Genomic DNA, 13,936 nt, shown 5'->3' on the forward strand with positions numbered 1-13,936 from the left:
CTCTACATCTCTGAAAGCAGCACTTTAACACCGGTGAATTCAACACGTGTAAAGCTTCTCCTGGTACTCACTGCTCAGCGATGATGTAGCCCTCCTCCACGGGGGAGCACCGGACCCCCGCCACCTCCACGTTGCCCACCATGTCGGAGAAGGCGAGGCCCAGGTTGGTGCCGTGGATCGTGACGAGAGTTCCTCCCTCGGGGGGGCCGGCCACGGGGGTCACCTGCAGGGGGGAGAGAGGGGGAGATTTTAAACAACAATGAACTTATTTAACTAGACATTGAGAGATTTTTGTTTTTTAGATTTTTTTAAAGACATCGTTTCACATAATAATATATTGTCGTAAATTGTTTCTTTAAATAGACTTGAAACAAACATTAATTCATTATATATTCAGTAGACCTATCACACGCGCACACACACACACACACACACACACACACACACACACACACACACACACACACACACACACACACACACACACACACACACACACACACACACACACACACACACACACACACACACACACACACACACACACACCACACACTCACTTTCCTTATCATTTCACTATTGAATTGTATCCTTGTCACTATGGCGATATTGTTCACCTGGCCGATAAAGCTTATTGAATTGAATCGACAACAGGAGATCTCCAGAGACCCTCCCGACTCACTGGGGAGGGGCTCTGTTTCTAGACTCAGTGGACATTAATCGCTCTGGATGTAAAGTAAGTGTGTCACTGCTCCGCCTGGGGGGGGGCTACATATATGAATTTTTTAACACTGCTTGGGCATACAGTGAGGGGGGGGGAGAAAAGAGAGGAGAGGGGGGGAGTGATAAATATATCCATGTCAGAAGATGGAGCTCTATTGGAGCAGACTTATCGATGGTTACATAATGTGACGCCTGAGAGAGCAGAGGGAGGAAGAGGAGGGGAGGAGGAGGAAGAGGAAGCCTAGTTGTTCATGCAAGCCCCCCTCCCTCCCTCCCTAACTCCCCCCTCAGTGCTGCTATGCTCTCTCTGTGTGTAATCCCTTTAATGGCCACCGCCTGCATCGTCACACTGTCAACAACACGGGGTAATTCCCAACAGGATTCCACATTGAAACCCCCCCCCCCCCCTCATTGAACCCCCCCCCCCCCCCCCCTCATTGAACCCCCCCCCCCTCATTGAAACCCCCCCTCTCTGAAGCATTATCTATTCCAGAGGATCACAGTTTCACCACCACTTCCTTACACATTGTGCAGATGACCTAAATTGACGATGGGCACTCTTTTGAAGACATAAACCGAGACAACAATGGTCCACAAAACCCGTCACAGTGGTGTCGACTTCTTCAGCTCTAGATATATATTTGTTTGGGGGGGGGGGGAGTTGTGTAGATGCAGGGAAAAAAGCAACAAACTTCCAGCAGGCTGTGCAGCTCCTGCAAGACAACGCAGAGGTAAAAATAACCCAATCTACAGTGAGAATACACAACGTCAGCGTTTTCATTTTACTATATTATTAACCTTTAATCACGGTTCCTACGGCTTAAGGCAACTTACATTTAATAATTCACGGCGCTTTTTAATGAAATTCAAGACCAATTTTTCTCCGATGCGGATATTTGTGACCTTAATGTGAAAGACATTTGGGTAATATTTAAACACCCAGATCACGTGTGAGCTATTACTTTGAGAGTTTACAATGCGAAGGCAGATTTTTGAGACTGATTCAAGACATTTTAAACCCAATTAAAGGCCTTCGTTTTAGATTTATGAATTCAGTGCCTTTCAACACTATTAAAGTTTAACACACAGATTTATTACAAGCTTCTTGCCATCGCTGGGGATTTTTCTTTAGAAATGAATCAGCCTTTGATCGAGTTGAGCGGCTAATCTCTTTGTCTTTGGACTCGGCTCAGGCTAATTCCTGCATGTCACATTTAATTGTGAGCAGCATTTAATGGGCTTTATAAATCACAGCTGATCACTTGTTCGCTAACAAACCACATCCTAAATACTTTATAGTCTCTTAAATGTCTTGCAGCCAAGAGATAGTACGGCTCTCGTGATGAGTTGGAAACTAGAGACACAGTAAACTCGATCTGTGTGTTTCAATTATATCTTAATTTAGGTGTACAGTATTTTAACTGGCTTATTACTGCAGGTTTGACTTCACTCTGCAAAATGCTACGGCTTCAATTTGCTGTTTTCATCAAGGGAATGAGTCCTAGACAAAACTCAGTATTTTAGCACATGTTCCCTCGTCTTGAAGTCAAGGTTTTTTGAATGTGCTTTTGGTTGTTATCCTGAAATATGGTCTGTGGTTAACATAAGCTGAAGAGATATTAATTCTATGACATAAAATACGTCACTATACCCCACAGGTGAATTTAAAAACAGCAGTTGCTAACAAGTGTTTAAATGAGACAACTGAACGTCCAACATTAGCCGCTTTAGCTTAGCGGTGGTGACGTGAAGTGATGAGACCGTGCTGTAGTTCCTTTATAGCCCAACATTAGCCGCCTTTAGCTTAGCGGTGGTGACGTGAAGTCATGTGACCGTGCTGCAGTTCCTTTATAGCCCAACATTAGCCACCTTTAGCTTAGCGGTGGTGACGTGAAGTCATGTGACCGTGCTGCAGTTCCTTTATAGCCCAACATTAGCCACCTTTAGCTTAGCGGTGGTGACGTGAAGTCATGTGACCGTGCTGTAGTTCCTTTATAGCCCAACATTAGCCGCCTTTAGCTTAGCGGTGGTGACGTGAAGTCATGTGACCGTGCTGTAGTTTCTTTATAGCCCAACATTAGCCGCCTTTAGCTTAGCGGTGGTGACGTGAAGTCATGTGACCGTGCTGTAGTTCCTTTATAGCCCAACATTAGCCGCCTTTAGCTTAGCGGTGGTGACGTGAAGTCATGTGACCGTGCTGTAGTTCCTTTATAGCCCAACATTAGCCGCCTTTAGCTTAGCGGTGGTGACGTGAAGTCATGTGACCGTGCTGTAGTTCCTTTATAGCCCAACATTAGCCGCCTTTAGCTTAGCGGTGGTGACGTGAAGTCATGTGACCGTGCTGTAGTTCCTTTATAGCCCAACATTAGCCGCCTTTAGCTTAGCGGTGGTGACGTGAAGTCATGTGACCGTGCTGTAGTTCCTTTATAGCCCAACATTAGCCGCCTTTAGCTTAGCGGAGGTGACGTGAAGTCATGTGACCGTGCTGTAGTTCCTTTATAGCCCAACATTAGCCGCCTTTAGCTTAGCGGTGGTGACGTGAAGTCATGTGACCGTGCTGTAGTTCCTTTATAGCCCAGCATTAGCTGCCTTTAGCTTAGCGGTGGTGACGTGAAGTCATGTGACCGTGCTGTAGTTCCTTTATAGCCCAACATTAGCCTCCTTTAGCTTAGCGGTGGTGACGTGAAGTCATGTGACCGTGCTGTAGTTCCTTTATAGCCCAACATTAGCCGCCTTTAGCTTAGCGGTGGTGACGTGAAGTCATGTGACCGTGCTGTAGTTCCTTTATAGCCCAACATTAGCCGCCTTTAGCTTAGCGGTGGTGACGTGAAGTCATGTGACCGTGCTGTAGTTCCTTTATAGCCCAGCATTAGCTGCCTTTAGCTTAGCGGTGGTGACGTGAAGTCATGTGACCGTGCTGTAGTTCCTTTATAGCCCAACATTAGCCTCCTTTAGCTTAGCGGTGGTGACGTGAAGTCATGTGACCGTGCTGTAGTTCCTTTATAGCCCAACATTAGCCACATTTAGCTTAGCGCGTGGTGAAAATAAAATATGAAATGTAAGTTGCCTTAAGCTGTAGGAACCGTGATTAAAGGTTAATAATATAGAACATAAAATGAAAACGCTGTAGATTGAGTTATTGTTACCTCTGCATTTTATACCCCAACATCTCCAAAATTACATGGAGTAATCCCATTGGACCAGGGAGATGTTGCCTTTTTGGACCATTGATTACTTTTTTTACCTCTTTAAATCACATTTGTCGGGGTCAAACAGGTCACTATAAGCGAATGATTATCCAAAAGCCAATGGACAAACCCCATTGGCTTTTTGTGGAGGGAACCAGGGAGATGCTGCCTTCAGGCTCCTGTACAGAAATACGACATCCCTGCAGCACTCTCTTCAATAATCATATTAGGAGAGGCAACAGAGAACAAAGGATGGAGCAAGGGAACTGAACCAGGAAAAAGGGGGTGTTTTGGGGGGTGGAGCCCCTGTTCTTCGTCTACTCTCAATACTGTTTACATCTGTAGGAGGCAAAATCAACTCTGCATTAATTTAGACGATTCACATGAGAAGGTACTTCAAATACACACAGACACGCGAACCCCCCCCCTCGTCTGTCAGTGATTACAGTTCCTTTAAGAAGCAGACATCCCCCCGGTGGGCTGAATGTATTAATACATTTGGTTTTGATTGTATGCACCAAAGCCCCCATCATGAGCTGATTTGTATACATACTAGCACATTAGTAGATGTGCCTACCAGCAGATAGGCCTGGTGAATAATTAATGCTTCTATTAAGTGCCATGGTGCCTCCCACCGCGGGACATTAATATTGAAGAGATGTAAGCCCCCGCTAACAGCGAGGGGAGCGACATCAAATGAAGCTGGGAGTTGGATGGTAAATGAAAGGCGTCTCCGCAACAGGCTTCCCTCTGAGTTTACAGCACAGAGAAGAGCTTCAGCTACCAGCGAGGGTCTGTTTGCAGCTCGTTGTGAACGCAGACATGTTGATACCCTAAAGTTTTACGATAGAAATGTACAGTACGGGTCCCGAGCACATAGAAACTACCGGATGCTAAACTGCATATGGACAATTTGCACAATTTGTGTCAATTAGCATTACAGCTTATGGCGACAACAGAAAGCCAACTAAAAATGGCTTGGTTTGATTTGGACAATGTCTGTGTGGCTTTGGGGGATATTGAGGATGCTGAATCCATTTCTGACATTTTCAGGATCCAAAATCGCAGCTTTAACCAGAAAGTGGCCATAATTGTAAAACATTTTTAATGCATTTTGGGATGATTTTATCAGTTTAGTGGACTCTGGATTATTTGGATTGGATAGATTTCTAGATACAGGGTTCATACACTTTTCCCCCAATGATTCTCCAGGACTTCTCCAGGACCTTTACCTAAATTTCCATGACCAAAGAATGACTCTCTCTCAGCGGTACCACTGAAAATGGTTTATTTTAACATGGAACAGGAAAATAAGGTCTGAAACATGCTGTGCGAATCAAACAGGCTTAGTAACTTCCACACGCGAAAGCAACTCAAATCGCTCACCAGCAAAACACCTCGTCAGTTAAAAGCCATTTTACGTTTCATTACTATACGATACAGTATGTATTATCATTATAGTGTTACTATTTCGGCGATTAGATAAAATATAAGTTATATTTGATGCAACTTCGGTTACATTTCCATGACTTTTCCAAAACTTTGCGAAAAATATTGTTTTCCATAATTTTTCCAGGGCCTGGAATTAGCATTAGCATTAGCATTAGCATTTTGAATTTCCATGACTTTTCCAGGTTTGTAATGACCGTAGGAACCCTGTAGATCAGGGGTGTCAAACTCAATTTCATCGCGGGCCACATTCGCATAAAGGGCCGGTTGTAACTATATAAATATATATATTATATTACATTATTGCCTCTGAATTTGATTATTATCGGATAGGATAATAACTTAGTAATTAACTACGTCTGAAAGCAGAAGTCCAGGGCAAATAATTGCAAGTCTCTTCAGTGCGCATGTCACAAAGCGAGATGCATTGTGGGACATGTAGTTTATGGGCAACGTGCTTCTGTAAAGCGGCATGTAACCGTATAATAAACGTATTATATTCTTTGCAAGCTCTTGCGGGGCCACATCAAATGAAGTCGCGGGCCGGATTTGGCCCCCGGGCCTTGAGTTTGACACCCCTGCTGTAGATATTTCAAAAACAAATCTCCACAGTAGAGAACATATATTTTTTTAAATATTTTTTATCTTGTGCTCTCTTATATCAAAAGGTTGGAAAACTACTTTACTTAAAATCAGCCAACGAGAGTACAACTATTGCCACTTTCTGGTAAAAACTGCCAATTTTGATCCTGAAATTGTCACAAATGGATTCAGCATCGTCAATAACCCCCAAAACCACGACTAAATTGTCGAAAATCTGCCAAGTCAACTTAAAACTATCGTCCACATACAGTCGGCTATAATGCTAATGAACGCAACTTGTGCTAATTGTGCAACATATGGAGATTAGCATCCGGCAGTTTCAGAATGAAAGACGAGTCAGAGACGGTGACACTCGGGGGAAAAGTTCCTCTGTCTGGTCTGGTACAGTGAAATCAATTAAGCGAGTCGTTAACGTCACTTTTTAATTGGCTGGAGTCAGAGGTGAGTGCAGGGAAGAATCGATGAAGAGGAGGAGGGGGGGGGGGGTCCGCTGGGTTAACTACAAGGCACTGGTGCGTAACACAGCCTAATTAAGGAGCATGTCCAGTTGGAAAACAAGTAAACACTTCCAGGTCACGACCCTAAAGGACGGGGGGGGGGGCGGTTCTTAAAGAGCTATACCGCATACAAAACACTTTTGCTTTTGATACTTTGAGTACATTTTGCTGATAAAACTGCACTTTTACTCAAATTATATTTTGAACTCAGGACTTTTACTTGATGGAGTATTTGTATGTGTTTTTGATCCCATACACGCACATGTCAGGGCCTTTGAATGTTCCTCATTGTGGAGCTAATGTAATGTAAGACACTGGGTGTGGAGAGCAGTGCATTGTGGGTACTGACCTCGGAGATGCGTGGGTTGGTGCACTTGACGTTCTTGGTGTCCAGGTGCAGCCAGCGGGTGGTGTAGGGGTTGGTGGGGGGGCAGTGGGGCCTCAGGGTGCAGCGCCCCTCCCCACTGCACCACCCACACTGGAACCGCCTCTCCGCCTTCAGACAGGTGCCACAGCTGTCCCGCTGCGCCGCACACTTGTACAGGTGCACTGTGGGAAATGGAGGCATGGCAGTGAACGTGCAGAACTACATAAATAAAAAAACATATATATTTATAGAGGCCTGTATATGCTTGTTTAGGTTTTCCCTCTCATGGTCTGCAAAGGCTAACATCCCTGTGTGTCCTCTTGAAACGTAAAAAGAACCGAGCAATGAGGGAAATGGAGGTGTGTGTGACATGTCACCCTCTTCCTCCTGCCCGTCAGCACATGTTGACATCTCTTGTTCTCACCTTGGATATTCTCCGGGTTATCGATGATGAAGTTTCCGTTCCACACCACGGAGAAATCCACCGGCAGCTCGCTGATCTTCATCCCCTCGTACAGGTACTGCAGGTCGAGGAGGAGGAGGAGGAGGAGGAGGGAGACAAAAGGAGAAGGAAAGAGTTCCCATGAGCCCTTGCAGTATCACGACTGTACAGCATGTCGTCCCAATGTTTCCTCTAGTTTCATCATCAGAGAGCTGACAGACGCTCCTTCTGCTGTCCTTCGCTGTCTGCTGTGCCCTTTAACCAGCCTGCATTTCATTGTGTGTGTGTGTGTGTGTGTGTGTGTGTGCGTGTGTGTGTGTGTGTGTGTGTGTGTGTGTGTGTGTGAGAGGACAGTTAAAGTGTATGTCAGTGGTTCCTCTGGGAGTATACAGCAGGAGTCAGTGCGTGTGTGTCTGTCTGCAGGGCACAGCCATGCTGCAGTCTTCTCCAGATTCATTACCCAGAATGCATCACTGTGCCTTCACTGACTTACTGACACACACATGTACACACACACACACACACACACACACACACACACACGCACGCACGCACACACACACACACACACACACACACACACACACACACACACCACACACACACACACACACCACACACACACACACACACACACACACACACACACACACACACACACACGAAGAAGTACTGAGATATTTGACTTCATACCATCCCTTAGCTTATCCTTTATCTTATACTGTCTTACCTTATTTCGTATTATCTTATCTTACCGACTCGTATCTTACCTTACCTTATCTTAACTAACCTTATCGTATCTTACATAAACGTATCTTATCTTATCTTACCTTATCAAGCCTATCTTACATTATCTTATCGTACCTTACCTTATCTAATCCTCCCTTACCGTACTTTACCTTATCTTACATACATTTATCTTACCTTATCTTACCTCACCTTAACCTGTCGTGTCTCAACTTATCTTACCGTATCGTATATTACCTTATCTCATCTGATCTGACATTATTATATCTTGTATTAGCTTACCTTATATTACCTTATCTTAACATCCCTTACCTTATATTACCTTACCCTACCTTATCTTACCTTAACATCCCTTAACTTATCCTATCATCCCTTACCTTATCTTACCTTATCTTAACATCCCTTATCTTACCCTACCCTACCTTACCTTATCTTACCCTACCTTATCTTACCTTATCTTAACATCCCTTAACTTATCCTATCATCCCTTACCTTATCTTAACATCCCTTATCTTACCCTACCCTACCTTACCTTATCTTACCTTACCTTATCTTACATTATATTAACATCCCTTAACTTATCCTATCATCCCTTACCTTATATTACCTTACCCTACCTTATCTTACCTTACATTATATTAACATCCCTTAACTTATCCTATCATCCCTTACCTTATATTACCTTACCCTACCTTGTCTTACCTTATCTGAACATCCCTAACCTTATCCTATCATCCCTTACCTTATCTTACCTTACCTTACCTTATCTTACCTTATCCTATCATCCCTTACCCTATATTACCTTACCCTACCTTATCTTACCTTACCTTACATTATATTAACATCCCTTAACTTATCCTATCATCCCTTACCTTATATTACCTTACCCTACCTTACCTTATCTTACATTATATTAACATCCCTTAACTTATCCTATCATCCCTTACCTTACCCTACCTTATCTTCCCTTATCGTATCTGATGCTACGTGATTGTATCTCATGTGCTAGTATGACTCACCGAGCTGTTCTGGCACTGCACGCTGGAGCTGTTGAATCGTAGCGCGGTGACTCGATGTTTGACGCCCTGGATGTTCAGCACGCACTCGTACCCCCGCTGCCCGCTCTGAGGCTGGGGGAGGTTCCTGGCCTTCAGGGTGATGGGCTTCACCTCCCCCACTGGGATCAGGATCTGCTCCGAGCGCACCAGCTGGGGACAGTCCTGCAGGGGGGGGGGGACACGGGTCAGCAACAACCAATCACAAGGCGGGGCTTTGAAGCTGCTCAATCAGCGATGGGGATAATTAAGTAGAGCTCGATGGTGTTACTGGTTGGTTGGTTGCACTTTTGTGAGTAGCTTGGAATTAAAGTGTCAGCAAAAATGAAGAAGCAAACAGCAGCGTCCATTAACCTCCGGATCATATTTTAAAGGTGTTGAAAGACAGAGAGAGGCCGGCATGTATTTAGAATACTAACATGGAGTTAAGCATCTTATCTACACTGACCAAAAATATAACGCAACACTTTTGTTTTTGCTCCCATTTTTCATGAGATGAACTCAAAGATCTAAAACATTTTCTATAACACAAAATAACCATTTCTCTCAAATATTGTTCACAAATCTGTGATAGTGAGCACTTCTCCTTTGCCGAGATAATCCATCCCACCTCACAGGTGTGGCATATCAAGATGCTGAGTAGACAGCATGATTATTGCACAGGTGTGCCTTAGGCTGGCCATAATAAAAGGCCACTCTGAAACGTGCAGTTTTGCTTTATTGGGGGGGTCCGAAAACCAGGCAGTATCTAGTGTGAGGGGTAGGGTTAGGGTAATGTTGTGAGTGGCCTGTGTTCGTCGTCCATAACATACGCCTGCCCATACCATAACGCCACCACCACAATGGGCCACTCGATTCACAACATTACCCTAACCCTACCCCTAACCCTAACCCTACCTCTACCCCTCACACCAGATACTGACTGGTTTTCGGACCCCCCCAGACCCTCTCAATAAAGCAAAAATGCACGTTTCAGAGTGGCCTTCTATTGTGGCCAGCCTAAGGCACACCTGTGCAATAATCATGCTGTCTAATCAGCATCTTGATATGCCACACCTGTGAGGTGGGATGGATTATCTCGGCAAAGGAGAAGTGCTCACCATCACACATTCTTTCAGATTTGTGAACAATATTTGAGAGAAATGGTTATTTTGTGTAAATAGAAAATGTTTTAGATCTTTGAGTTCATCTCATGAAGAATGGGAGCAAAAACAAAAGTGTTGCGTTTATATTTTTGTTCAGTGTAAATTCGTTAAGTTGCGCAACTTCTACTGCAAATCTGAGCTGCTCGGCTGCAGGTGGGATGCCCACTGTCTGGTCGTCAGTAGATCCAAGCTGAATTCCTGCTCCCAACATAAAGGGGTTTATAGTCGAACGCTTCATCGGTTGGTTGGTTTGTTCGTGTTATCGTGAGTCACTGGTGAGTCCAAACGAACACCCGATGAAGGCAGCAGTGGACCAGAGTCTCTCGTCATTCTGCAACGTAAACATATCGTTTGGGTCCATGGAGTCTGGCGGCTTTGATGATCACAAACGTTCCGTCTAACAGCAAGTTAAAGCTGTCACAAATATTCTAAATAGAGCCAAGATTTTAAGTTTTGATTCACTTCATTGTGTTTACGTTCGTCCGTCCGACTGCCGCGTCTTTACTGTTTCTCTGTTTTTGTTTATTGTGCGCTGGGTTGTACTCCAGATCTCCTCGTATATTTATGACTTTCAAGACTTTCTATTATATTCTAATGTTGATGTCTTTAACCAGAGACATGTCACACACACACATCTGCAGCCTGTTGTCTCTCCTGCTGATGAGGGCCTGGGTCAGAGCGATCCCGTGTCATCGTTAAGACACGCTAAGCTCAATAACTGCAGGGATAACGAGAACAAGAGCTCGAAAAGAGAAACGCCAATTTGGAAACAGGAGAGCTTAGATGGCTGTCTTTCTGCAGAAATGCCCCCGGGCCGACACGGAGCTGGAACATGGAGCAGGGGAGGGAAACAGGGGGAGGTGAAGAAGAGAGAAAAGACGGAGAGGGGGAGGAAGAAAGAGAAGAAGTGCTATAGCAAGCTAGGTAAAGGGACAGGAGTGAATAGGGTGAGGAAATTAACTAACAGACATCACCATGAAACTTCCCCAGTTGATTAATAACAATAAGACAATGATATGTTGTATCACAAGTCGTCTGACATGTTTAAATATGCAAATAATGGATGATGTAATGCTTAGACGGTGCATTTAGGAGAACTCTGAGACGCAATCAGACAAAGCTGACAGATAAACCCCTCAATGCGTTTTATGTATGTTTTATTTATCTAGTCTTACTGTAAATATGCAAATTAACCTAAAACCTCTAAATTGACTCGTGCATGCAGTACAATCAGAGATGGCAAAAGTACACACATCCTTTCCTCAAGTAGAAGTACAGATACTCGTGTTTAAAAATACTCTGGTGAAGTAGAAGTACTGACTAAACTTCTTTACTCAAGTAGAAGTACAGATACTCGTGTTTAAAAATACTCTGGTGAAGTAGAAGTACTGACTAAACTTCTTTACTCAAGTAGAAGTACAGATACTGGTGTTTCAAAATACTCTGGTACAAGTAGAAGTACTGACTAAACTTCTTTACTCAAGTCAAAGTAAAGAGGCTTTGAAATGTACTTCAGTACAAAAAAATGTAAGAAGTAGAAAGTACAGGTATTTGAGTTCAACATGTAAGAAGTCGAAGTAAAAAGTCATCAGAAAAATAAGTAGTGCAGTAAAGTACTGATACCTGAGAAATGTACTTAAGTACAGTAACCAAATATTTGTACTCCAACACTTTCCACCTCTGAGTAAAATGTTAGTGTGTGTGTGAGTGTGTGTGTGTGTGTGTGTGTGTGTGTGTGTGTGTGTGTGTGTGCGTGCGTGCGTGCGTGCGTGCGTGTGTGTGTGTGTGTGTGTGGCACCGACCTCCGAGGCGTTCACTCGTCCCTCCTGGAAGGAGCAGCTGGACGGGTCGTGGGTGCACAGGTTGCGGTATTTGCACCAGTGGCAGCGGAAGGCACTGTTCACACATGACAGACACCTGCATGGACACACACACACACACACACACACACACACACACACACACACACACACACACACACACACACACACACACACACACACACACACACACACACACACACACACACACACACACACACACACACACACACACACACACACACGCACACACACGCACAGACAGAAGGAGAGAGTCAAGGAGGGGGCAGAGAGTTTGCCAAAGTGCCTCAGAGGAAATGAGTTCAGGTCCCCTGCTGTTCTGTTGCCCTTGCGTTTGGCACCGTCCCTAATGGCTGCCGGGCCGACTTCTCCTCTGCATATATTATCTAGATTTTCTTTCTCTCCTGCCGTACATTAACACTGCTGTGGGTCGTGCATGAACGTTGAGCCTTCATTAGACGCAGAGAGAGAGAGAGAGAGAGAGAGAGAGAGGGAGGGAGAGAGAGAGAGAGAGAGAAGGACACATAAAACACTGGCGCTGCTTGATCCTTGATTAGCATGAGCCATGTTTTCTTTGAGCGTTGCTGTAATTAGCAGCTGCCAAGTGTGTGAGAGTGTGTACAGTATGTGTGTGTCATTGTAAGGGTACGAAAGTTTACCATCATGCAAAATACTTAGTTAAGAGGTAAAAGACTCGTGCGTTAAGAGAAACGCCTTGATTTCACACCGTTTTGTACGGTGTCCTTACTTCCTTATAGTGCATGGAGTGCGCCCCCTAGTGTCGGTATAGTGCCTGGAGCAACAAGAATGACTGCATATGGATGTTACAATTATCATTCCCACTTTTATTTAGCTTCCATACGGCGGTGTAGCCTATGCTAACCGTTCATTTAGCAAATTAAACCGTTTTAAAATATGTTAAATTAGCCGAACTAGTATATTTTTTATAGTAGGAAAGGTCAGGTATCAACATAATCTGAATGAATAAGACTTTAGATAATTAGCTGACTTCCTGTGGCATACGCTCGGGCGAACATCTGACGTAACATGTAGAGTTCCTGGAGCGCTTCGGGCAGCTCTGCGCTGGTGTGCACACGGAGTCTATTGTGATGCATTACATGGCTAATGTTGTTACTGCACTACGGAGGATACACGTTATTAATATCATTGCTTTCTGGTGACCTCGGGAGGCAGCTTCAGTGCAGCGTGTGGGGAAAGCACTGTGTCACATGGATGGATGGAGCAGAGAGGAGGCAGGACCGGACACACACTGCCTGTGCCCGCCGCCTGGCACTCACTGCCCTGTGTCTGCCTCTCGCGGAGATAAGGTGGATTTATGGATTCAAAGCGGCACACAGTACAGTGTGTGTGTGTGTGTGTGTGTGTGTGTGTGTGTGTGTGTGTGTGTGTGTGTGTGTGTGTGTGTGTTTAGCTGAGCTGCTGTGAGAGCTGGTACATGCTTTCTGAGTAACGACAGCCATGTGAAGTTATGCTACAGTGTGTGTGTGTGTGTGTGTGTGTGTGTGTGTGTGTGTGTGTGTGTGTGTGTGTGTGTGTGTGTGTGTGTGTGTGTGTGTGTGTGTGTGTGTGTGTGTGTGTGTGTGTGTGTGTGTGTGTGAGAGATGTTTAAAAGGAAACTACATTTGACTGTTGAATACAGTTTGGGAATTATTTTAAGTCGCCTCAAACTTTAAAATCAACCCGAATCATCCCCGGTCCACTGGGAGTATACATATCGCCACTTTCTGGATACAACTTCCTGCTCAGGGGCTGAGGTATGTGTAGGGGCTAAGCTTCAGGACAAATTGGTGACTAAGTCCTGGATGAATGGATGCAGAGAGAGAGAGAGAGAGAGAGAGAGAGAGAGAGAGAGAGAGAG

The 13,936-nt window shown here is 44.6% G+C and overlaps 1 protein-coding gene across 1 annotated transcript in view; it reads right to left on the reverse strand.

Moving 5' to 3' along the window:
• plxna2 (plexin A2) overlaps window positions 1-13,936 on the reverse strand; it is a gene marked incomplete at its 5' end in the record, with an annotated part of 185,735 nt that overhangs the window by 72,537 nt on the left and 99,262 nt on the right. The window contains 5 exons of the mRNA XM_034078338.2: window positions 72-223; window positions 6,810-7,009; window positions 7,252-7,348; window positions 9,036-9,236; window positions 12,019-12,133. Of these exons, the coding sequence (XP_033934229.1) occupies window positions 72-223; window positions 6,810-7,009; window positions 7,252-7,348; window positions 9,036-9,236; window positions 12,019-12,133 (765 nt within the window). The remainder of the gene's footprint in view (window positions 1-71; window positions 224-6,809; window positions 7,010-7,251; window positions 7,349-9,035; window positions 9,237-12,018; window positions 12,134-13,936) is intronic.

Source organism: Pseudochaenichthys georgianus, unplaced genomic scaffold (genome assembly GCF_902827115.2).
Source record: "Pseudochaenichthys georgianus unplaced genomic scaffold, fPseGeo1.2 scaffold_413_arrow_ctg1, whole genome shotgun sequence".
Taxonomy (NCBI): Eukaryota; Metazoa; Chordata; class Actinopteri; order Perciformes; family Channichthyidae; genus Pseudochaenichthys; species Pseudochaenichthys georgianus.